Below are 25,496 nucleotides of genomic sequence, written 5' to 3' on the forward strand. Positions count from 1 at the left end.
GCAATTCCCACAGCCGGGGTGGGTCTGTGACCCATGTGCAGTTACCACCAATTGCTCTGAGGCCCCCTGATTCTTGGAGGTGGATGGATTGTAAGGGATCACGTGCAAAGAGAGCCAAGAAAAGGCAAGATCGACTTACATCAAAGAAAGCCTTGTCACTCGTGTGCTTTGGGGCTCCCATGCTGGGGCCAGCAGGGATGACCATTTCTACCTCAGCCAGATCAATGTGGCCTTTACAGCTTGTGTCTTCACCCGAGTCATAGTATCGCAGCTGGAACCAAAAAGATACATGGGGTATAAGAGACACAGAAAGGGAAAACAGCATGGCTTTTCAAGATGTATTTGAATACTTTCCCACATCTTGCTAAACTATGCCTGAAAGAATAGACAAGAAGTTAAAAACGCTGGTTGCTTCTACGAAGAGGAATTAGACAGCTGGGAGAAAGGTGGAAAAAGACATATTTTTTGAAATCTGAACAAATAAATGTATTACACATAGAAAAAGTCAACTAACAACTGTAAAAAATATATATATGTAACATATGAAAAAGGGTTAATGTTTAGAATATATACCGAATTCCTAGAATTGAGAAGGAAAAGATAATCTAATAGAAAAATGGTCAAAGGATTTCAACAGGCAAGTCACAGAAGAAATGTGAGTGACCTATAAACATCTGAGAAGATGAACAATCTACCTGATCAAAGAAAAGTAAATGAAATCAATGAGATTTCACTTTTCACTTAGATTAAGAAATATTAAAATGCCTGACAATATTCAGGTTGAATGGAAGGCACTAGGTATTCTCTTTTTTTTTTTTTTTTTTTTTTTTTTTGCGGTAGGCGGGCCTCTCACTGTTGTGGCCTCTCCCCCTGCGGAGCACAGGCTCCGGAGCACAGGCTCAGTGGCCATGGCTCACGGGCCCAGCCGCTCCGCGGCATGTGGGATCTTCCCAGACCGGGGCACGAACCCGTGTCCCCTGCATCGGCAGGCGGACTCCCAACCACTGCGCCACCAGGGAAGCCCGGCACTAGGTATTCTCAAACACTGTTAGTGGGGATATAATTAGTCAGAAGCCTTTTAGAGGACAATTTGGCAATATGAACTAAAATTTAAAATGTTTATACCTATTGATACACCTTTCTCACCTCTAGAAATTTATCCTACAGAAACACTCCCACAAGCATGCAAAGACACACCTATAAAGAGGTTTCCTTCAGCACTGCCTTTATTAGCTAACAATTGAAAAGATATCTGGCAATAGGGTGTTGGTTAATTAAATGATGGTACATCAATAATAAGGAATTCTATACAACATTTCAAAAATGTTAAGATCTATTATGAACTGGTAGGAAAATATGTTCAAGCTATCTTATATTTAAAAAACAAGTTTCCAAATAGCATGTAGATATAAAATGACTTTTGAAAAACAATAAATAGCTCAACATTTGAGTGTTACTGTGTGGAAGGACTGGACATCACTCTTAACGAAGTTAGTCTGGACTTCACCCTCTATAATCTACACGGCAGGGATGTGTTTGGCGCCTCCGTCTCTGTGGTTCTGGCCTCAGACTTTTCTCTGCCTCTCCCTTCAGGCATAGTATGAGTAGGACTGAACAGAAAAACCATATACCTTTCGTGTTAAAGAAATCTAAAAGACTGGCAAGAATGCAAATATAATTTGATGTAATTGTAAATTATAGAAAAATTATGACATTCTCCTGTTATATTTAGTGATTTAATGGAACTTTTCTACACAGTGTAGGCTCTATGGTTTCAGAGACAATGTTGTTTAAAGTCCAGCCCCCTAAAACGGGCTTCCACTGCATATCTGTAAAAACTTCTCTATGTTCTTCTACAAAGATTCTGTGTAACCTTTATGAAACTCCTTGAGCAGAGGGGGTCCCCATGCAAAGTATTCATCTGTCAGGAGTCATCTAGGTGCAGGTCCAGCAAGAGCACTGTACTGGCGTAACAGTCCGTATCTTTCTGAACAGACTCCATGTTGGACACAAATGCACTGAGAAGCTGCTCAAGGCTGACTGGTCAGTTCCAAGGTAGAGTGAGGTCTGTGGTCAGAACGTGGGAGACCATGCGAGTCTCACTAGTGAAGGGTGCGGAAGGGCTGGGTTCCACCCCAACCAAGATCACTGGAGCAAAGATTCTGACACTCAGGATGGTGCGGGGTGCTGTAGCCACAGCAAAGAACCTAGCAGTGGGGAAAAGACTTCCCAGCGTGGTCTGGGAGGTCCAGCCTAGTACTTGCCCACTGTGGATTTCAGGCTTGGGTGGGCACATCCCCTTCTGCCTATTTCAGGGCTCCCTCCATCCTCTGTTGCTGTCACCTTTGAGGGATAATGATGCCTTCTTTAGTACCAAGTACGGTGATGGGCACAGATAAAGTGTGCAATAAATGTTTGTTGAATAAAGGAACACCCTCGATTTTGAATGGATGTGTTATGCTGCAAAGATGAAGGTAATCTGTATTCTGGGGAGTATTCATAGGCACGGGTTCTGTATGTGCATGTGGTATGCAACAAGCTGAAAACCTCAGGTCCTCTCTTGGCCTGGGTTTTAAGAGCAGACAGCAGGAGATAACATGAGCGTTAAAAAGCAGAGTTCTATTGCTCGTAATGCTCTGGGCTCAGCAGTCACTGCCTCTGCCTGCACACACCTGCACTCTCTCAGAAGGCTGCTGCGCTCAGTCTCAGGACTACTGCTCCTCACTGGGTCCATGGAGGAGCCTCAGGCAGCATATGAGAGGCCTTAGGAAAGCATTCTGTACATGAAGGCTGTGCCTTTCTGCTGAGAGTCACACAACAGCCGGGGACTGAGCCTAGCCTAGGGAGAAGTGATTTCTATAGGCTGTGATGGTATTTATTACCTGATGTTTTGTTACATCCAAAACGAACCAGCGGGGCTTCCAACCTTTCAGCAAAGCCCCTCTTTTGTAGAGCGTTCCCTCAAAGGACCTAGAAATAATGATGACATAGCAGTTAATTTAATTTTTCATTTAAAAAGTGCTGTAAAGGGGATATCTGTTGTTTTTGTTGGTCAAGCCTCTATTTCCCCCCGATGGTCCAAAAAAGATCAGAGCTCCCCCTAGAATTTTTCTATTAGACCTTTGGGGAAAGGCTGCCTCTTTCTGCTGGAATTACCAAACTTGTGAGGTTTGGAGCTCTCAGTAGCCATTTTTTTTTTTTTTTTTTTTGCGGTACGCAGGCCTCTCACTGCTGCGGCCTCTCTGGTTGCAGAGCACAGGCTCTGGACGCGCAGGCTCAGCGGCCATGGCTCACGGGCCCAGCCGCTCCGCGGCATGTGGGATCTTCCCGGACCAGGGCATGAACCCGTGTCCCCTGCATCGGCAGGCGGACTCTAAACCACTGCGCCACCAGGGAAGCCCAGTAGACATTTTTTATACCATGTTGGGGTAGATGCAGCCCACAGGAGAAAGCAGAGCTGGCAAACAACAGAAGCTTGAAGATGCTGTGTGAGAAACTGGCACATCCTTGGCCTTCCCAGTTTATGTGAGTAAATTCCTTTCTGCTTGAGCTAGCATGCGCTGGATTTCTGAAGTTTGCCCCTGAAAAAGTGCTCACTAACACATATTCCCTCAAGAGATCTGGCAGACATGAGACAATAGCAATCAGGACCCGCCACAAATAACTACAACCTCTTGGCATTATTTTAGTTGTAATTTTGACTTTTCCTCTTCCAAGAACCATCTAACGCATTTAAAACAGAGACAAAGGATTAAAGCGGATCCATTTTAAGTTTACAGAAGGCAGCACGGCACAGGCCTAGCTTATTAAAGGGCCTGTGGTGTGGCCCAGGGCAGGGTGGGGAGAGCCTTTTCAGTACACCCGGCAGGGCTCAGCAATGTCAACCTGTTTTCATCATTCTTGGACGTGTACTGGCTGTACAGCGTGGCTGCTCTCCGGTCCACTCCGTTGGATGGGGAGATGCTGGCGTTCTGTTCCTCCCCCATGCTGCTGTCTGGGAGATGCAGCAGAGACCTCTTCTGATAGGAAGGGAGGTTGGTAGACACAATCCCTGGGGAGCCCAAAGGGTGTCTCTGGGGCTGAAAAAGACAGAACAGGAGCTAGGAAAGCTTTCCAAAGACTTTAAGCAACTGATCCGATAATTTCACTTCTAAAAATTTACCTCAAGGAAAAAACTGGACCATATATATGTATATGTAAAATATATATAAAAAGATGTTTATCCTGGAATTTTTTTAGGAAACTAGCAGAAAACTAGAAACCACCTAAATGTCTATCATTATGCAACTGCTTAAAAAAAAAGGTATTTTCATACAATGGACTTCTAGACAGCCACTAAAAATGATGCTGATTTACATACAGTGAGAAACTGAAGGCCATGTATGCCACATATTAAGTAAAAAAAAAAATGCAGGTTTTTAAAACTGCATGTATAGTAAATCCCTTTTATATGTGTGTTTAGAATTATAACTCAAGTTTGATGGCATAGTGGTTTATTTCTAGGTTATAAACTTTGGGTGATTTCTGTCTATTTCATAACTTTCTGTGTATTGTCTTATTTAAAGGAATACACATATCTCACTTTCATAATCAGAAAAAAAAATTAAGAAACTATTTTATTCTTCTGAGAAAAAAAGCAGTAAGACATCACCTACCTGTGGCCTGTCTGATAACAGCTCCTGAGTTGCCATCTGAAGGCAAGAGAAGGCCCCCAAGGACCCCTTCTTACCACACTGGAGGCTTTCTTCTACACTCCCTGCTCCTTGACTCCTCTGTGACATCTGACCCTGCCGACCTCTTCTTTCCTGAAGTGCTCTTCAGAACACTCATCTGTCCTAACTTCCCTTCTGTTGCACTTGGAGTCAATCTGATGTGGGTTTGACTGGTGGCCGCCCCACATATCAGCTGTGTGATCTGAGCCTGTCCCAGCATGCCTGAGCTGAGACACCACTCCCTCACTGTGGGTTAACAGAATGCAAAGTGTGGATGGTGCTCAGCACAGCCCTTCCACATACTACAGGTGAAGGGGCTGTGAGAAGCAGAAAACAAGAGTATTTGGTTTTAAACTATTTTTACGATAAATGTTCCTTAATTCAGAAACAAAAAGGGGGTGTGAACAACAGAAAGCAGCATATTTTGCTCATTTAAAACATTTCATTTTCTCTGATTATTTCTCTGGCGCAAATAAGGTCTTGGCATTCCCCTCCTCCCTCATGTGGTAGAAGATCAGCTGAAACCACAGAGGCGCTGAGATAGAAAAGAACCCAGTAATTTCCCCTGGATACAGGGCCCTGGAACATAAGTATTATGTCATTGTGGTAAAGCGAGACACTCAGGAAGTACCCAGTCATCTGGAGCTTTCTGCCCTGGACCCTCAGGGCATGACCCTCCCTTTGGCCATAAACCTCCTGAATTACCTGTGGCAGAGGCCCCACCTGACCTAGCGCCCTCCAGAAGCTCAGAAGTAGCTCTTCAAAGGGCTTTGCCAACTCACACGGTCTGCTCTGGGCTCTTCTTTAAGGTCCACAGTTACCCGTTCCCATAGCTGCTGCCACTTCTCAGCTGTTTGGTTCAATTTATGCTCCAGTCTTTCAATTTCCTGCAAAGTAATTAGAAGGGGTTTTCTGACAGATAAGTATTTCATAGAAATCAGGATGTTCCCCAGAGCCACACCCCCTCTGTACTAGATGAACAGCATGGCCAGAGGGCAGTGAAAAACCATGGTAAGCATGGGGCCTCAGAAGTCTCCCAAGCCAGGAATAGAGGTGGGAGCTCTAGCTGGTGTGATGCGTTGTGGCAAAGATGATTTATTAGGATCTGTAACCGGGCCTTTTTTTGTACAGATGGCTTAAATAGAGAGGTGAAATAAATATCCCCAACACCTTCACCCTTGGCCAGCCCATAGGACCTCTGATGGCCACAGCAAAAGGTCAAGCACTGGGCTGGTGTCCAAACTGTAATAGCTGAGGTATATGAGAAGTCTGTCCTTGACAGAGGAACCCCTCAACTCTGATGATTCAAACCAGATGTAGAAAGAATGAACCAAGAAATGCCCAAGGAATGGAGTTTCCTTCAGACAGGGAAGCTGCAGAGCAGAGCAGCAGCCTCTGTGACAGTGTTTTCACTGAAGCGCGCTCCTCCTGGTCAGGAAACTGGACGGAGAAGACTCTTCAGGAACTGTTTGGCCCAAATCTGGGCTCAAACCCTTTCCTCAGGGCTGCTGTTCTCATCAGGGTGGCTACTGCCAGGATGGCTTCACTCCAAAATATTCCTTGTAGAAGATGGTTGGCGGTGCTCCCATCAGGCCATCAGCTACCCACACTTCTGACCAGAGGAAGTAAGGCACCCACAAAAGCCATTACCCAGGCCTGACTCAGGCTGCTTGGCCAGCTAAAACAGCTGCGAAGCTGCAAAATTGCTCCATTTACTCGAATGCTTCCTTCTAACGCTGAAAAGCTCACTTTTACTGAGACTCTTTGCCAGTACCTGAGCCTGGTTCCCCACTGATCCATGGGAGCAAATCTGGTGTCCTCATACTCCTGTAGTGCTAGCTAGAATGCTAACCCAAAGTAAGGAGAGCTATGTCCAGGAGCTGGTGAACCAGTCTTAACTAAGCTCAGTTCCTGAGGCCTCATGTGCCTCCAGGTCCCCTGGTGCGCTAGGAGTGTGTCTACACATGGCTGACTTACACTGACAAGGCTGGTGAGAGCATCGGGCTGAGCACAGCTGACATCATCATAGCATGGCCACACTGTTCTCCTCTGGCTCTGGGGCCCAGCTCCTCTGGCCAGTTCAGAGTCTTCGGAGGGGAACTGCTTAGGGGTCAGCATTGTCCAGTCATATGAAGGCCCTGTGGAAAGGGTCTCCTCTACATAGTAATCCCACTTCTTGAGGCTGGAAACGTTTACATTGGGCTTCAGGGCCTGTATAAAGAAAATTCTGAAATATAGTTTCATCTTGACCCCAAAGTGCCCCAAGCTTACTGGCAGGCCAGCCCCTAACATTGCAGGGTCCAGGGAAAAAGTATGAATAGAGGTTCAAATACCATATATCTATATATTTAAACATTATACATCAACATAACTATTAGATAAAATATGTTCTATGCTCCTACCTTGACAAATATAACTTCCTAATGGCCTAGAAGGCCAGGCTCCAATTGAGAATTCTTGGACTCCTGGGAATTCTACACCAGGAAGTAGTGGCACCGGGAAAGCTGGTCCCAGCTCCCAGCTCTTGGCCTAAAGCCCTGCTCCTCTTGACCCAGCTCTGTCCTATATTCTGAGGGTCTCTTATGAACATGTGTATATACCCCAGCCCATGCAGCTAAACTCTTGTCTACTCCCTGTCCAAACAGCTACTCCTTAGCTGCCCTTTTGGCTCAGGGGTACATTCACTGGCTTGGGGCACAGGCTTGGGGAAGTGGTCTGGTGAGTAACTTGAATTTGGGCAAGGAATCTTGAAGTGCCAGAGCATGGTCTAGATGAAGGAGAGGCATCCAAGCGTGTACCTTGGTTTCCCATACACCTCACCTCATGAGAAGGGTGCATCTGGAGAAAGGCCAGGGTGAGGTCCTATTGCATGGGGCCCAGGGCCAGGCCTTCTTGCCCCTGAGTACGGTGGTCTACTCCACTGCAGAGCCTATTTCATGCAGACATGCATGGCAGAGGATGGCTGTCCCTGAGAGGTCATCCTTCTTGGGCTGGGCTCCAAACATCCCTGCTTCTCATAGGGGTTCTTCCATGGCTTTGGTACAAATGGACTTAGGGAAATCTTTTCTGCTTACATGGCCTGCTAAGGTTTCAAGTTTTGTTTGTTCTTTCTTCCCAGGGAAAGTTGACTTGCTCTGACTTTCTTGAAGTTATCCTTTCTATGTTTCAGGGGCCAGCTTCTAATTTTTGTGGTCAAGAATTTGGTATCAGTCTCCATTCCATCATAACCCAAACCCATAGTGTATCAACTTTTAAATAGCTTCTGGTATGAAACCTAGTTGAATGTTTATAAAACGCTTAAACAGCTTATATATGCTCAAAAAGTAAGGAAAACTTTAACACAAAATATTCCAAAAATGAAACATAAATGCTTTCTTTCTGTACCTCTGTTTCCACTGGTGAATATAAATAATTAAAGAAAATGGGACTCCTCTTGTGCATTCTATCGATACACTCCCAAATACAAATTCCTCTTTTGGCACGCTTGTCTCCTTTATCATCAAATAAAGTTCCTGTAAATCACCCCCCCCCAAAACAAAAAATCAGCAAAACAAAAGTCAGATAAATCAACAGTTTGCCTAAAAATATGATGCATGTAGCAGATGAAAAATGGAATATTTCACACGGCTCTAGAAACAGCAGTGCATGTGCAGAAGCCTTAGAAAATGACTGCAAAGCTAAAGATAGGAATGGACTTCATAGCTATATGGAAACAAATCCAAATGGAAGGAAAGCCTGGGATAAAGTTTTCCCAAGCATTTAGCAGGACAGCATGACTCCCTTCCAATCGACATCCCGCGTCTATATCTAGATTCAAAGAGGTCCATGCCAGGAGACATTCTATACATTTTTCAAGAGAAAATGGGAGGAAAATGATTTGATGAAACTCAGTTAAAAACATAATTTTATGTTTCTTTTTAAAGTTGTTGGCTGTTTATTATGAAGCTATTTAAAGTGTTTTCTTTGGTAGTTTATATATACCACAAATCATGGTCATGGAGACTTTGGATGTCAGAAGGATGTGGTCCGTATCCTTGGATGAGTTAAACACAAAAGCTGAATTTAGGCGGGGCACTTCAGGTACTATATTTGTACCTTTCAAACAGTCAATCTGTTACTCACATGAGCCCACTTTATTTTTAATAGAGAGGAAGATGTGTTAGGGTGAGGCAGGAGGTATTTCTTTAAAAGGCCAGGAAGGGTGCCTCTTGTAGCAGTGCTGTCTTGCTTTGAATGAAAAGATTCAGTCAAAAGTCAACAAGCATTTTATTTATCATAAAAGTAGGTCTCATGCCCAAGGCTGCACAAAATCCTATAATATGAGGGGCCCCCGAGACTAATTAATGTTTCTTCTCTACCTTTCAACTGTAGAGTGCAGAAGAGTAGTTCTCAACCCTGTCCACTCATTAAAAAAAAAAAGGGCTTAAAAAAATCCCAGTGCCTAGGTCTCACCTCAGACCCATTAAATCAGAATCTCTGAGGATAGGCCCCAGACATCAGTCATTTAAAAAAGTTCTCCAAGTGACTCTAATGTCCACTGTAACCAGCTTTACTTAATGTCTTCCCAACACACGGGTGCTTAAAAAATTAAGGTTTCTGATTATGATGTGTGGAATGACAATTTTATGAGTCAACAAAGGTCTGGAAGTACAAACAGGAAAGGAAATGGTCTCATCAGTGCTGTCTCCTTTACCAAAAGTATGAAATATCATGCTAGATAATTTTAATAGCATGCACTGAAAAGCAGTATTTCTTTGCTTTCATATTTTAAACTGAGAACATTAGTAAATATTTTCAGCCATTAAGAGAGCCTTCTTTATGAATATTCAGGTATATATAATATACTGAAAATAGGAAATATATACTGATTTTCTTTATTTACTTGTCTTCTTAACAAAAATACTCATGTGTCTCCCCCTTCCCCCCTCCCTATAAAAACAGCAAAAGTAAGAATTGTAAAAGTCCCCTTGGGGAAACGTTTTCACAGGGGCTGACTGGCTTTTGAGAATCTGCTCTTTACAACTATTACTGCTATTAAAAATTATAATAACAATGGCGATGTCTAAAATTTGTTGAGTTCTTACTTTGTGCTAGCAACTGTGCTAAGAAATTTACAAATATTTCCTAATGTGATCATCCTGGCCCAAAGGGGTGGGTGATATTATTATCCTCATTTTAAAGATGAGGAAACTCAGAGAGGTACCTAACCTCTGCAAAGTACTTGGCTGGTAACTGGCAGTGCTGAAATTTAACTATTCTGTTTGCTCCAGAGCCCATGCTGTAACTGCTATACAAACTGCTTCCAGGGGCAGGCAGCTTACCTACCAGAGTGTACCAGGGATGGAAAAACTATGAGTCAAGTGTTTCTCCACAAACAGTGATGCTGCTTGGAGATAGTAAAATAGTAATAAGCAGATTTAACTTTTCAAAGATGCTACATGATGACCACTTGCAGCCCCTAAGAGCTAACACAGCACATAATCTCACTCATTCATGTCCATTCTGCTTTCTTAGTTTGTAGAGCAAAACCTTAAAGTGGCCTTGCCACACTTGGGGGTGGTTATTTTATTAGTGTCTTTAATTAAAAACACATAAAACTAACAAAAAAGATGGAACAAGGGCATGCAAACACGTACCGTGCTCTAATCTTTCATAGTCTGAATCCAGGAGAAATGTTTTAAAGCGATTAGACACATAGTGGAAAGCCAAGAACTTTAAGTAATAGGGATTGAATTCAAACTCAGTTGGATACTGGTTGTGAACCTGAAACACACAAGGCAAAGAAAAGAATAAGAATCAAATGGAACAAAAAGTGGATACCATGCCACTGAGTGCTGACCTGAAGTATGCAGGAGACCATTTCGTCACTCAGTCAACTGAATCCCTACCATGAGTGGAAGTCGGAAAGGAACCAGCCTTTTGCCAGACACCATGCTAGGGGTTTTTTATAAACATAATCTCATATAATCTCCATAACAACACTGCAAGATAGGCATTATTTTTTTCTGGCTTTATTTAGATATAACTGACATAACATTGTGTAAGTTTAAGGTGTACAATGTGATGATTTAATACACATATCTATTGTGAAATGATTATCACAACAGGGTTAGTTAACACCTCCATAACCTCATACAATTACTTTTTTTTTTTTTTTTGGTGGTGGTGAGAACATTTAAGGTCTGCTCTCTTAGCAACTTTCAAGTATAGAATACAGTATTTGTTAACTATAGTCGCCATGGTGTACATTGGATCTCCAGAACTTACTCCTCTTATACCTGGAAGACAAACATCTCTCCATCCCCCCGCCCCCAGCCCACAACCCCTGGTAACCACCATTCTACTCTGTTTCTATGAGTAAGGCTTTTTTAGATTCTACCTATAAGTGAGATCATACAGTATTTATCTTTCTCTGACTTATTTCACTTAGCATAATGCCCTCAGATTCCATCCACATTGCTGCAAATGGCAGGATTTCCTTTTTTCTCATGACTGAATGAATTTCTCATGTTTATATATATAACATTTTCTTTATCCATTCATCTATAGGTGGACACTTACATTATTTCCACTTCTTGGCTATCGTGAATAATGCTGCAATGAATGTGGAAGTACAGATATCTCTTTGAAATAATGATTTCATTCCCTCTAATATATCCAGAAGTGGGACTGCTGGGTCATACGGTAGTTCTATTTTGAACTTTTTGAGGGACCTCCATATTGTTTTCCACAGTGGCTACACCAATTTACATTCCCAAGAAGGGTTCCCTTTTCTCCACATCCTCACCAACACTTGTTACCTCTTGTCTTTTTGATAACAGCTATTCTAACAGGTGTGAAGTGATGTCTCATTGTGGTTTCGATTTGTACTTTCCTGATGATTAGTGAGTGATGAACACTTTTTCATGTACCTTTGGCCGTTTGTATGTCTTTGGAAAAATGTCTATTCAGATCCTGTGAAGATGAGAATTATTACCCTCCCCTCCCCCGCTTTACAAATGAGGAAGCTGAAGATGAGCAAGATTAAATAATTTACCCAAGGTCATTCACAGCAACCAGTGAGCCCACATTTGAACCCTGGCTTGCTAGGCTCCTCGGGTTGTGCCTCATTCACTACTTTATACTGTGCTAGATACTTGATGTGCAAATTATCATTAAGTTGTGGTTCTTGCTTTCTAGGCATTTGTGGTGTAATAGTGTGTAATACAATAAGAAAAATTATACTTACAGAAGTTTGGCAGTGACAGGAATGAGAAGAGAAGGTGGTGGTTTGGGGGGAGAGCAAGAGACATTTTCCCGACAAAAGAAATGTGTGACTGTCTGAGGGCAATGTAGAAGGAGCCAATAGAGAGAGAATAAACTGTGGAGAAAGAGCTGATAACTAAGAGAGTAAGGCCCTGGGAAAGCAAGAATGAATGAGGCTAAGGGTCCAGAAACAGGGAACAGCCTTAAAAATGAGGAGGGACAGAAGAGTAGATAAAAAGAAAGGTACGTTCAAGTGCCAAGGGAAGGGGGAGGAGCTTATGCCTTTTAACATTAATTTTCCATCAGTAACTTAGTGAGGTCCCTGGGAGAGGAATAAGGATGAGGGAATGACATGGGAGGGTGGGAGCAAGGCAGAGTCCGGAACGGTCACACTGAGCTATAGCGTGCTTTGGGCAACCTGTACGCAGACTCCATGGAGCCATCTCATGTTGGCAGAAGATAGGCTGATGACCTTGTGACGCTCTCCAGTCCACCCAGCAATCTCACCTTTGGATTGCTCACTCTCTCATGACCAATTAGAGAATTTTGCTTGGTTGAGATAAGTTCCAATCATAATTGTATTTACTTAAAAGCTGTTTCAAATGAGTACTGCAGGCAGGCTGTCTAAAAGCCAGCTTTCCTCTCCATGTTTTAATTTGGCAATGTAGACCAACACTTGGTCAGCCAAACAGAGCAGACATGTGTGCAATATGTTGATTACCCAACAGATCAGTGGGAATTTAAAGTCATGATCTGGATATCAGCGATTTTATCAATGTTTATCATCTGATTAGAAACCTAGTTTTCTGTGATGATTAAAGGTTTTTTTTTCCTATAACATTTTTTCTGGCTTTTACATTGAACTAAAATGTTAGATCATAAGTAATACAACATAAAATGGATGTTAAGAAGATGTATTAAAACAGAGTTTGACTCTCAAGCAATGGGCTTGTATACTGTGGACCTGCTTTCTTGACCTGAGCCACTGCCCTTCCAGTTGGTTCTGGTCTCCCCAGGACAGGAACGCTTTCCATGAGACAACTGGGATGTGGCTCTGAATAGCGAGGTTGTGCACCATATTCTACATTTTAGAACTTAAACTCTTTAGCCTGGGTTCCTGGTTCAGAATCAGTAGCACCACCTCAAGGGGCTGGTGCGCACATGATGGAGGGGGGTGACCTGGATTGTGGGTGGTAGGACAGAAGAAGGAGACAGGCCCAAGAGGATAGAACTTGGTTCTCTACCAATCTGAGAGTCTCAGGGAGGAGAATCTGCAATGTGCTTGGGTGGGGTGAGCTCCAGAAACAACTTTGCCCCAACAGCCCTTGGAATAAACCTTGGTAATCACAGTCCAGACCCTTGGCTCACTGTGTCCAGGGGAAGAAGAGTTCAGGGCTATTTCCACTGACCCAGTCCACGACAGTTCTAAAAACTCTTTTAAAAACTTATTAAACAAAGCTCCAGAATAACAAAACATTTCTCTCAATGACTGTTCTCCATAAAAACCACTTGCCTCACACATAGCTGTATCTTTCCTTGATTATTCTGATATTTAATATGCTTAGGAATATAATTTTAATGACCCAGTTCTGAGGTAAAGTAGAATGGAAATGATAATGAATACGACCTTAAGTTGAACTTACAGGCATTTCAGGGAGATCAGATGCTAGGACTAGAAGCAAAACTCCTCTACAAGTGGAAAAATGCTTTCATAGCCCACGGTACTGAGTGACTGGCCTCACCACAAACCCTGCACTCCACAATTACGTTAGAAAAGCTAAACACTTCTCCAAGGCCGCTGGCACCAGCCTTGCTTGAATTGGAATTGGTGCTTAGAAAACATTAACGTGTGAGAGCTTGGGGGCAGCAGTGTCTGCATCTGTGTGCCACAATGGCACCTGCAGTTACTAACTGCTTGGGGAAAGAAAAACAGTCTGTCCCCATACTGGAGTATGAACAATTTTTTTTTTTTTTTTTTTTTACTGTGTAGCAACAGTTTACGCAACAAGCATATGAAAATTTCTTCAATGAAAAAAAAAATCAAATTGACCTGAATCAAATGCTGGGTTGATTAATGCCTAGATAACCACATTTGGAATCCAACATTAAGAAATACAAGGGATTTTCTGAAATGTCTTTTTACCATAATGAGAAACAAAGACCTGACTGTATTCACAAGACAAAATCTGGTGCTTTCTCCACCATTTAGTCCTACATCCCAGGGACTCAGTTTGTCCAGTTAATTGGCTTTTTTTCCTCGTCAATGGGACACCTGGCCTCTTCTGCTGTATCCCACCACAGTGGTCTCCACAAGGCACAATCCACGTGCTTCCTTCTCCTTCTGTTAAGTATTGTTTTAATAGATGAAATGGGATCAGGCCAAAGAGACTGCCTCTAAGAACTTATTACAGGGAATGCATGAGAGTTTAGAGGTTTGTTAGCCGCAGGATTTTTTTTTAACAACTTTAATGAGGTATAATTGACATACAATAAGCTGCATATATTTAAAGTGTACAATTTGATACCTTCTGACATCTCCACACATCTGTGAAATCATCACCACAATCGACATAGTGAACATATCATCCATAACTCCCAAAAGTTTCCTTGGGCTCCTTTTGCATCTTCCTGCACCCTCCTCTGCAAGCAATGACTGATTTGCTTTTTGTCATTACAGATTAATTTGCATTTACTAGAACTTTATATAAATGGAATCATAAGTATGTACTTTTTTTTGTATGCCTTCTTTCACTAAGCATAATTATTTGAGATGCATGCATGTTGTTGGGTTAGCAGTAGTAAATTCCTTTCTACAGTTAAGTAGTATTCTACTGCATGGATATACCACAATTTGTTTATTCACTCACCTGTGGATGGACATTGGGTTGCTTCTAGATTTTTGGTTATTACATATAATGTTGTTGTGAACAGTTATGTATGAGTGTTTTTATGGGCATAAGGACTTCATTTCTCTTGTGTAACTGCCTAGGAATGGAATGCTGAATCACCTGGTAGGTAGGTATGTTTAAGTTTTTAAGAACTGTTTTCTCAAACAATGGTATAATTTTATATTCCCACCAGCAGTGTTAGAAAGTTCCAGTTCTTCCACATCCTTGCTAACACTTGGGGTGGTCAGTTTTAAAATTTTAGTCATTAAAATAGGTATTTAGTAATATCCTATTTTGATTTTAAGTTGCATTTCCTAATGATAAATGATGTCAAGTATCTTCATGTGCTAATTTTTCAACTATGTATCTTTGATGAAGTCAGTATAAATGTTTTGCCATTAAAAAAAATAGGTTGGTTGTTTCTTATACATTGTTTTGAGAATTCTTTATATATTCTGGATACGAGTCCTCCAGCAGACATGACTTGCAAATGTTTTCTCCCACTCTGTGATTTGTCTTTTCATTTTCATAACAGTGATTTTTGAAGAACACAAGGTTTTAATTTTGACGAAGTCTAATTTATCAATTTTTTCTTTTATGGATGATGCTTTTGGTGTTGAATCTAAGATATCCTTGCCTAATAACCCAAGATCACAAGGATTTCTTCCTATGTTTTCTTCTAGAAGTTTTATAGTAGATCTTATATTTAAGATCTATGATCCCTTTTGAATTAATTTTTATATTGATGCAAGGATGGGTCGAAGTTAATTTTTTTTTGCATCTGGAAATCCAATTGTCTGGTACCATTTGTTGAAAAGATTAGTCTTTCTCTACCTATTGCTTTAAATTTTTTTAATTAAAATTTTTTTATTGAAATATAGCTGATTTTCAATGTTGTATTAGTTTCTGGTGTACGGCAAAGTGGTTCCATTTTATATATATATATATATATATATATATATATAATGGTTATATATATATATATGGTTATATAATATCCAATGGATATTATATAACCATATATATATAATGGTTTATTACAGGACATTGAATACAGTTCCCTGTGCTATATATACAGTAGGACCTTGTTTTTTTATCTATTTTAAATGTAGTAGTTTGTATCTGCTAATCCCAAACTCTTAATTTATCCCTCCCCACCCCCTTTGCCCTTTGGTAACCATAAATTTGTTTTCTAGGTCTGTGAGTCCGTTTCTGCTTTGTAAGTAAGTTATTTGTATCATATTTTAGATTCCACAAATAAGTAACATCGTATTTCTACCTATTACTTTTGCATCTTTGTCAAAAATCAGTTGTCCACATATCATATATGTATGGAACTATTCCTGGACTCTATTCCATTGATCTATTTGTCTATCTTTGTACCAATTATCACACTGTCTTGATTACTATACCTTTATAATAAAATCAGATAGTGCTAGTCCTCCACTTTTGTTCTTTTTCAAAGTTGTTTTGGCTATTCTAGATCCTTTGCGTTTCCATATGGATTTTATAGTTTGCCAATTTCTACAAAATAGCCTCCTAGGAGTTTTATTGTGATTACACTTTAATTTGGGGAGAGTAGAATCTTTAATTTGGGGAGACTGACATCTTAACAACATTGAGTTTTCTGATCCATGAACAACAGGTATTTCTTGATTTATTTAGGTCTTTAATTTCTCTTAGTAATGTTTTATAGTTTCAGTGTTCAGGTCTTTAATGTATTTTGCTAGATTTCTTTCATGTTTTTTGATACTGTTGTAAATGGTAATGATTTTTAAGTTTCAGTTTTCCAATGGTTTATTGCCAGTATTGATTTTTGTATACTGAGCATGTATTCTGCAGCCTTGCTAAAAACTCATTTAATCTAGTAGCTTTTTTTCTTTTTTTTTGGGGGGGGGATAGATTCCATGGACAATCATATTGTTTGTGAATAAAGATAGTTTTACTTCTCCCTTTCTAACACGGATGTCTTTTTAAAATCATTTAATTTTTCCCCCAAATGTTCAATTTGATTTAATTAAAAAAATTTATTTTGGCTGTGCCAGGTCTTAGTCGCGGCATGCAGACTTAGTTGAGGCATGCGGGATCTAGTTCCCCAATAAGGAATCAAACCTGGGCCCCCTGCATTGGGATCGTGGAGTCTTACCCACTGGACCACCAGGGAAGTCCTGTGAATGTCTTTATTATTACCATTTTCTTGCCTTATTGCATGGCTATGACCTTTAGTACAATGTTGAACAGAGGTGGTGAAGCAGGCATTCACGTCTTGTTCCTGATCTTAGGAGGAAAGTGTTCAATCTTTCACTATTAAGTATGATGTTAGCTGTACTTTTATTTATTTATTTTTTTTTGCGGTACGCGGGCTTCTCACTGCTGTGGCCTCTCCCGTTGCGGAGCACAGGCTCCGGATGCGCAGGCTCAGCGGCCATGGCTCACGGGCCCAGCCGCTCCGCGGCATGTGGGATCTTCCCAGACCGGGGCACGAGCCTGCGTCCCCTGCATCGGCAGGCGGACTCGCAACCACTGCGCCACCGGGGAAGCCCTGTACTTTTATTTTTAATAGATACTATTTTTAGTTTGAGAAGATTCCTGAGAATTTTCACAAGGAATGGATATTATATTTTGTCAACTGCTTTTTCTGCATCTATTGAGATGATGTATGTTTTTTTTTTAAGTTCCTTAATATGGTGAGTTACATTGATTTCAAATATGAAACTGACTGTGCATTCCTGGAATAAACCCCATTTGACCATGGTATATTACCTTTTAAATATATTGTTGAATTTGATTTGCTGAAATTTTGTTTAGAAAATTTGAATCTATGATCATCAGGGATACTGACCTATAGTTTTCTTTTTCTGCCTTTGTCAGACTTGGTTAATGCTGGCCTCATAGACTGAGTTGGGAAGTACTCCCTTTGCTTAAATTTTCTGTTAAGAGTTTTTGTAGAACTGCTATTATTTCTTCCTTAAATACTTTATTTACCAGTGAAGATACAGAATTTACCAGTGAAGCCACCTAAGCCTGAAGTTTTCAGTGTGGAAAGATTTTAACTACAATTTCAATTTCCTTAATAGACATAGGCGTATTCAAATTATGTATTTCTTCTTGAGTGAGTGGGGTAGTTTGTGTCTTTCAAGGCATTTGTCCATTTCAACTAAATTTTTAATTTTATTGCTGCAAAATTGTTCACAATATTCCCTTATGGTCCTTTTAATATCTGTAGAATCTGTAGGGATGTTATCATTCTCATTTCTAATATTGGTAATTTGTGTCTTTTCTTTGATCAGTCTGGCTAGAGGTTTATTAATTTTATTGATCTTTTCAAACAAAAGCTTTTGGTTTCATTAGTTTTCTTTATTCTTGGCCACAAGATCTGGGGGGCCTAAAGGCAAGTCTGTTTCAAATAAACTTAGCCTTACTGTATTATGTAGAATTGGGAATGACAGGCATCTCAGCCTATAAATTAATTCTATGTGAGCATTTCCCCAAATATGCTGATGAATAGAGTTTTAGGCCTCTTTCAGTCATCATCTGGATTCTGTTGTTCAAAATAATTTTGCATTTATCTTGATGAAGAGAAAAAATATACAGATTTAACATACTAAGACTAAGCTGTTTGAGGCATTTTGGTTTTGTTTTCCATTATGGAGTAAAATCTGCCAATTTCACTTATTTATAGGAAGAGAATCTGAAATGGAATTTGGAGAAATATGAATTTATAGGGTCTTATTTTTTGCCCATATGCCATTAAGTACTTTGTAAAATTTAAAGGCCCATAAAAATAAGCTATGACTCAAATCCCAGGAAAGATCAACATTTTGGGAATAAAATATAATAAGTTAAAATTGGATTTTGCTTTCAGGAATTAGAAATATTAAGCTATAAGAGACCCTATATTTAATGGTATCAACATTTAAAAAATTATGGGTATGTTAGACACACCCTAGAAAAATAGGTGGCTAATACTAGTTTTTGTTATTTCACAGATTAAGATTTAATAAACATTAATTGTATACCTTCTGTACTGTGCCAAACACTTCACATAAGATTTTTAATCCTTCTGAGATATATACATATATAAAGAAATTGAAGCACAGAGAGGCTGAATAATTTGTTAAAGATCAAAAATTAGTAAATGGGACTGATAGGCAAGCTCAGACTTACTTTATGGGCTCAAATATTAAAAGCTTTAATGTGAAGTTGCTTTGTTATAAATCAGCTTGGAGTGTGTCAACTTTTGCCAATTTTCAGTTGACTGGGAAGCAGGCAGACACCAGAAACTCTTGAATACACCATGAATCAATTAACTGCAGTTATTTTGCCAATATGCATGGATAAATTTTAGAGTAATAGACCTATGTGAGAGCGACTTAGCTCCTCACACATGCACTCACAGGGAAAGCTCGTATCTTTAAAAGGCAAATAGGTTTTCTCTTTGGAATAGGACCTAGCATAGTGCTGGCATATGGTAACTGTAGGGAGAATCATACCACAAAGCCAGACCAGAGTGAGTCAATTTACAATTTGAATAAACTTCAAAGGCAAAGTTATAACTGTTACTTGCTTTTCTCAAAGTAGGAAATAATGAGAAAGTTCTAAGACGCACTCAAAGATTTACTCTAATGCTGGAATAAAGGAGATGCTTTCGTATACGTCATGCTTTCATTCATATTATACATATCTTTTCCCTTAGTATTATATTTTAAAAAGAAATTTTAGGTAAAAAAAAATTTTTTTTTTGTATTTGGATGTATTTTCCTTCTGAATTTGGTTCAACTATTTTAAGAAAAGGAAGCATCCTGTAATGATATCATTTGAGCTAAGCCAATTTCTTTTAGAAGCAACAAAAAATCTGCCAGATGTTGCTATTATGAAACTGATCTAGCATTTATAATTCATCTGACACCTGGATACACTGGCACAAACAATGGCTTTTTATATGATGAGGCAGTTCTAATTTGAGATCAGCGCTTCATCTGTTTTCTTTGTAACTCTATTAGTACTAATGGGCAAGTCTAGGCATATGTCCATGGACTGCCTTTTGGCATTCCGCATGTTAGAAAAGGTTAATAAGCAGGGAACACATTCCACCTGGGGAAGTTTTGCTAGCTGCTGCATAATTTTGCACTTATTTTTTAAAATGTTGTTGAGGCTTGGCTCTGTTTTGTGCTCCTGAGAGACTGAGGATAGCACTAATTCGAACTGTCTGGCAAAAGCCAGAGTCATGTAAACCATTAGTGTTCAGTTGAAAGGTATTCGAAGAAGGCATTTTCTAATGCCTAAAACCACTATGTAGGAGATGATGAAACACTACCTTATAATTAAGTCAGCAAGAATCAAAAGCTCTATTTGTTAACTATAGTCTTCTGTTTTTGAATGAATAAATTGTCCCTTTTCAGCACAAAATAATCTACTTCACCAAAACTGACACCTATCATAGCCAAGCATTCTTTAAATACTGCAGTTAATGTCACAGACTCACTTTGCCATGACTTGCCTGAACTCAGGTTATTATGTGTGAGAGTATTAAGTTGAAGGGTTCAGACAAAGTTTTAAAAATTTATATTTTAATTTTTTTTAATGTAGTATGATCAGATTTGAAATCATACTAAAGGAGTCTTCAGACCCGGAACAATATTATTTTCTACAGTTTGTGAAGCATTCACCTACAAATAATTGAGTTTTCATTAAAAGTCAACTTTTGTTTTCAGTTTCAGAACTAACTGAAATTTCTTACTGATTGTGAGTAGATTCTTTTGCTGACTCTAATATTTAGGTATGCAGAATTCTGCAAGTTGAATATGGGTATTTAACACATTTAATACTGTATTTAACTTAAGCCAAATTCAGCCATACAAACTCAGTCCCCAGCAACTCTCCCTCAATTAAAGGAAAGGAATTTTTAAAAGGTAAAAGTCGAAAACAAGGTGGGGAGAAAGGGAGGGGAGACAGTAGCAGGCCAAGAAAATTCAGAAAGATGGAAAACAGAAGGAAGAATAGCAGAAAATGACAGAAGATGAGAAGCTACACTGGGATGAAAATGATTTGAAAAGGTAACAGTTTGCCCTGTAAACCCAGAAAGGCTCAGGACTCAGAGGCCCAAGTCCTATATAGCAGGAAAAGGGGGGCTAAAAATGAGAACTAGTTGTAAGTCTAGAGAGGCAGTGGTGAGACCTCCAGGGTCCTTTCCTATCTCATGTAGTCTTTCCTACCTCATGACTACCTTCTTGCAAGCAAGAGATTAGAGGTTTGTTCTCTGGAAAAACCAAACTTGATAAGTTCTGGACTTGGGAACACCACGCACAACTGGGTTAATGATGAGACTGAAAACAGTACAGAAAAAGTAAAACTCTGCACACTTAACTGGAATTTCCCTGGACCTATTTCCTACCGTGCTTCCAGAAAGCAGGCAGCCAGGGTTATAGGTACTTTCTGGGTATCACAATGGCAAATTTTTCTCTAGAGAAACTAGAGAGCTGCTGTTTTTTTTTTTTAGAACTCCAGTTTACTAAGAAGTTGGACTTACTCATTAAATTTTTTTTTCATATTCAGTGAAGTATAATTTAAATATACTAAAATTTCCCTATTTTAAGCCTACAGTTGATTAGTTTTGGTCACTGTTCATTTGGTTATACATTTGTATAACCACCACCACAGTGAGGATACAGAACAGTTCCCTCATCCTATAAAGTTTGCTCATGTCCTTTCGAAGTCGACCCCCTCCCCTGACCACTGGTTCCAGGCAACCACTGATCTGTTTTTCTGCCACTACCATTTTGCCTTTTTTAAGGTTTCCTATAAATGAAATCATATACTGTGTAGTCTGTAGTCTTTTTTACCCATTTTACCCGATTTTATTGAGAAATAATTGGCATACATCACTGTATAGGTTTAACGCTATAGCATGATCGTTTGAATTACATATACTGTGAAATGATGACCACAGTAGGTTTAACCTCCACCATCTCATATAGATAAAATGAAAAAAAATTTTCTCCTTGTGATGAGATTTTAAATTTTATTTTATAAATTTATTTATTTATTTTTGGCTGCATTGTGTCTTCGTTGCTACGTGCAGGCTTTCTCTAGTTGCGGTGAGCAGGGACTACTCTTCGTTGCAGTGAGCGGGCTTCTCATTGCCGTGGCTTCTCTTGTTGTGGAGCACAGGCTCTAGGCACACGGGCTTCAGTAGTTGTGGCATGCAGGCTCAGTAATTGTGGCTTGCGGGCTCTAGAGCGCAGGCTCAGTAGTTGTGGCACATGGGCTTAGCTACTCCATGGCATATGGGATCTTCCTGGACCAGGGCTTGAACCTGTGTCCCCTGCATTGGCAGGCAGATTCTTAACCACTGTGCCACCAGGGAAGTCCCTTGTGATGAGATATATCTGACTTTTTTCATTGATCATGATTTTAAGACTCATCCATATTGTTGTGTATATTAACATTTCATTCCTTTTGCTTGCTGAGTAGTATTCCATTGCATGCATGTACCAGAATTTGTTCATTTGTTCACCAGCTGATGGACAATTGGTTTGTTTTTCATGCTACCCCTTTATAGTCACACCCATTCCCCTCCCCCACTATCTCCAAACCCTCACAACCAATAATTTATTCTCTATCTCTATAATCTTCTCATTTTGAGAATGTTATATAAATGGAATCATACAGTATGTGACCATTGGAGATTGTGTTTTCTTCACTCAACATCATGCTCTTGAGATCCATTCAAATTGTCGCTTATATCAGCAGCTCACCCCTTTTCATTGCTGAGTAGTGTTCCATGGTATGGATGCACCAGTTTGTTTAGCCATTTACCTGTTTCAGGACATTTTGTCCCCTCCCTCCTGCAATTTCTGGCTATTATAAATACAACTTCTATAACAATACTTTCATATTTGAACCAAGTTTCTTATAAAAAGCATACTGTTATGTCATGTTTTATTTAGACCATTTCCATTTTTAATGCAATTATTGGTATGTTAGGGCTGAAGTCTGTCATTTTACTTTTTGTCTTCAGTTCTATTTTTTTTTCTGTTTTCTTTTCCCTGCCTTCTGTGGATTACTTGAACATTTTTTAGAATTTTATTTTGATTTATCTATAGTGTTTTTGAGTGTATGTCTTTATGTAGCTTTTTTAGTGGTCATTCTGGGTATTACATTACATATCTTGTTACAGTTGACTGGTGTTGACATTTTAGTGAAGTGTAGAAACCTTACTTCCCTTTACATCCCTTTGTGCTCCCCCCTTTATAATTGTCTTAACTATTTCCTCTACATATATTGAGAACATCAAAAACTGTTACAATTTTTGCTTCAACCATCAATTTAGAAAACTGAAGAGGAGGAGAAAAGTCTATTGTATTTATCCATATTTTACTTTCTGTTCTTTTTTCCTTCCTGATATCCCAAGATTCCTTCTTTTATCATTTATTTTCTGCTTGAATAATTTCCTTTAGCCATTTACATCTATGATCCATTTCAGGTAAATTTCTGTGAATGATGTAAGGGTCAGGGTTCATAGTTTTCTATATAGATATACAGTTATTCCAATACCATTTGTTGAAAAGTTTCCTTTCCCCATGTCTCATTTTATAATTATTTTCTGTGGGGGAAGTTGTCATTAGAGTTTTAATCCCTCATTTGTGGAAACAGCAGTTAAACTTACTTCCTTTAAACTTTATTTCACCCTTTGAAATCTGAGGATGTTACCTCAACATATTATATGAAAAAGAAACAGTTACAAACTTTTATTTCAGCCATAAAAAAAGTTTAAGTTAATTTTAGGATAAAAATATGTGAAACCAAAAATATGGATATTTTCAAATGCCTATGGATGATATCTTAAAATACTCAGTAAAGAAGTTTGTAAACAAGTGTCCTATTCTCAGTTTAATTCTTTTAAAAAAGTTGACATGGGAATTATGGGAATTCCCTGGCAGTCCAGTGGTTAGGACTCCATCCATGCCTTCACTACCAAGGGCCTGGGTTCAGTCCCTGGTCAGGGAACTAAGAACCCGCAAACAAAGCACTGTGGCCAAAAAAAAAAAAAAAAAAAAAAAAAGTTGACATGGGTTCAGTTTAATTCTTATTAAAAAAAGTCTACATGGGTGACTTTACCTGCCATTCCTCTCATTCCACACTGTTTTGATTACTGCAGCTTTGTAGTATTGTCTGAAGTCTGGGACAATTATGCCTCCTGCTTTGTTTTTTTTCCCTCAGAATTGCTTTGGCAATTCTGGGTCTTTTATGATTCCATATAAATTTTTGAGTCATTCTAGTTCTGTGAAAAATGTCATGGGTAATTTGATAGGGATTGCATAAATCTGTAGGTTGCTTTGGGTAGTACTGCCATTTTAACAATATTAATTCTTCCAACCCAAGAGCATGGGATATCTTTCCATTTCTTTGAGTCCTCCTTAATTTCCTTTATTAATGTTTTATAGTTCTCAATGTAAAAGTCTTTCACCTCCTTGGTCAAGTTTATTCCTAGGTATTTTTTTTTTTTTGGTGCAATTTTAAAAGGTACTTTTTTTTTTTTTTTTTTACATTCCCTTTCTATTTCATAGTTAGTGTAAAGGAATACAACTGATTTCTGAATGTTAATCTTGTATCCTACTACTTTGCTGAATTCATTTATTAGATCTAGTAGTTTTTGTGTGGAATCCTTAGGGTTTTCCATATATAGTATCATGTCATCTGCATATAGTGACAATTTTACCTCTTCCCTTCTAATTTGAATATGTTTTATTTCTTTTTCTTGTCTGATTGCTGTGGCTAGGACTTCCAATACTATGCTGAATAGAAGGGGTGAGAGTGGGCATCCTTGTCTTGTTCCAGATTTTAGTAGGAAGGCTTTCAGCTTTTCACCATTGAGTATTACATTGGCTGTGGGTTTGTCATAAATACCTTTCATTATGTTGAGATATGTTCCCTGTGTACCCACTTTGGTAAGAGTTTTTATCATGAATGGATGTTGAATTTTGTCAAATGCCTTTTCTGCATCCATTGAGATGATCATGTGGTTTTTGACTTTTCTTAATGTGGTGTATTACACTGATTGATTTGCGTATGTTGAACCATACTTGTGAATGTGTGATGAACCTCACTTGGTTGTGAGGTTTTTTTATGTGTGTTGGATTTGGTTTCCTAATATTTTGTTGAGAATTTTTGCATCTATATTCATCAAAGATATTGGCCTGTAATTTTCTTTTTTGGTGGGATCTTTGTCTGGTTTTGGTATCAGGGTGATGGTGGCATCACAGAATGTCTTTGGGAGTGTTCCCTTCTCTTCAGTCTTTTGGAAGAGTTTGAGAAGAATCCATATGAGTTCTTCTTTGTATGTTTGGTAGAATTTGCCTGTGAAGCTATCTGGTCCTGGCCTTTTGTTTGCAGGCAGTTTTTTAAAATTACAGATTCTATTTCACTTCTAGTGATCAGTCTGTTCAAATTATCTATTTCTTCTTGATTCAATTTAGGTGGGCTGTATGTTTCTAGAAAGTTGTCCATTTCTTCTAGGTTGTCAAATTTGTTGGCATATAATTGTTCATAGTATTCTCTTATGTTTTTTTGTATGTCTGTGATATCAGTTGAGATTTCTCCTTTTTCATTTCTTTTTTCTCTTTGGGTTCTCTCTCTCTTCTTGGTGAGC

The 25,496-nt window shown here is 39.3% G+C and overlaps 1 protein-coding gene across 6 annotated transcripts in view; it reads right to left on the reverse strand.

Annotated features, from left to right (window-relative positions):
• Positions 1 to 25,496, reverse strand: part of SBF2 (SET binding factor 2) — a gene marked incomplete at its 3' end in the record, with an annotated part of 467,309 nt that overhangs the window by 975 nt on the left and 440,838 nt on the right. For all 6 annotated transcript variants that reach the window (XM_079707414.1, XM_079707413.1, XM_079707411.1 and 3 more), the window contains 7 exons: positions 10,349 to 10,475; positions 8,097 to 8,224; positions 6,690 to 6,923; positions 5,495 to 5,599; positions 3,886 to 4,079; positions 2,883 to 2,970; positions 140 to 271 (listed from right to left, as the gene is read on the reverse strand). In XM_079707414.1, the coding sequence (XP_079563540.1) occupies positions 140 to 271; positions 2,883 to 2,970; positions 3,886 to 4,079; positions 5,495 to 5,599; positions 6,690 to 6,923; positions 8,097 to 8,224; positions 10,349 to 10,475 (1,008 nt within the window). The remainder of the gene's footprint in view (positions 1 to 139; positions 272 to 2,882; positions 2,971 to 3,885; positions 4,080 to 5,494; positions 5,600 to 6,689; positions 6,924 to 8,096; positions 8,225 to 10,348; positions 10,476 to 25,496) is intronic.

This window comes from Hyperoodon ampullatus, assembly GCF_949752795.1.
Source record: "Hyperoodon ampullatus genome assembly, chromosome: 7".
Lineage (NCBI taxonomy): Eukaryota > Metazoa > Chordata > Mammalia > Artiodactyla > Ziphiidae > Hyperoodon > Hyperoodon ampullatus.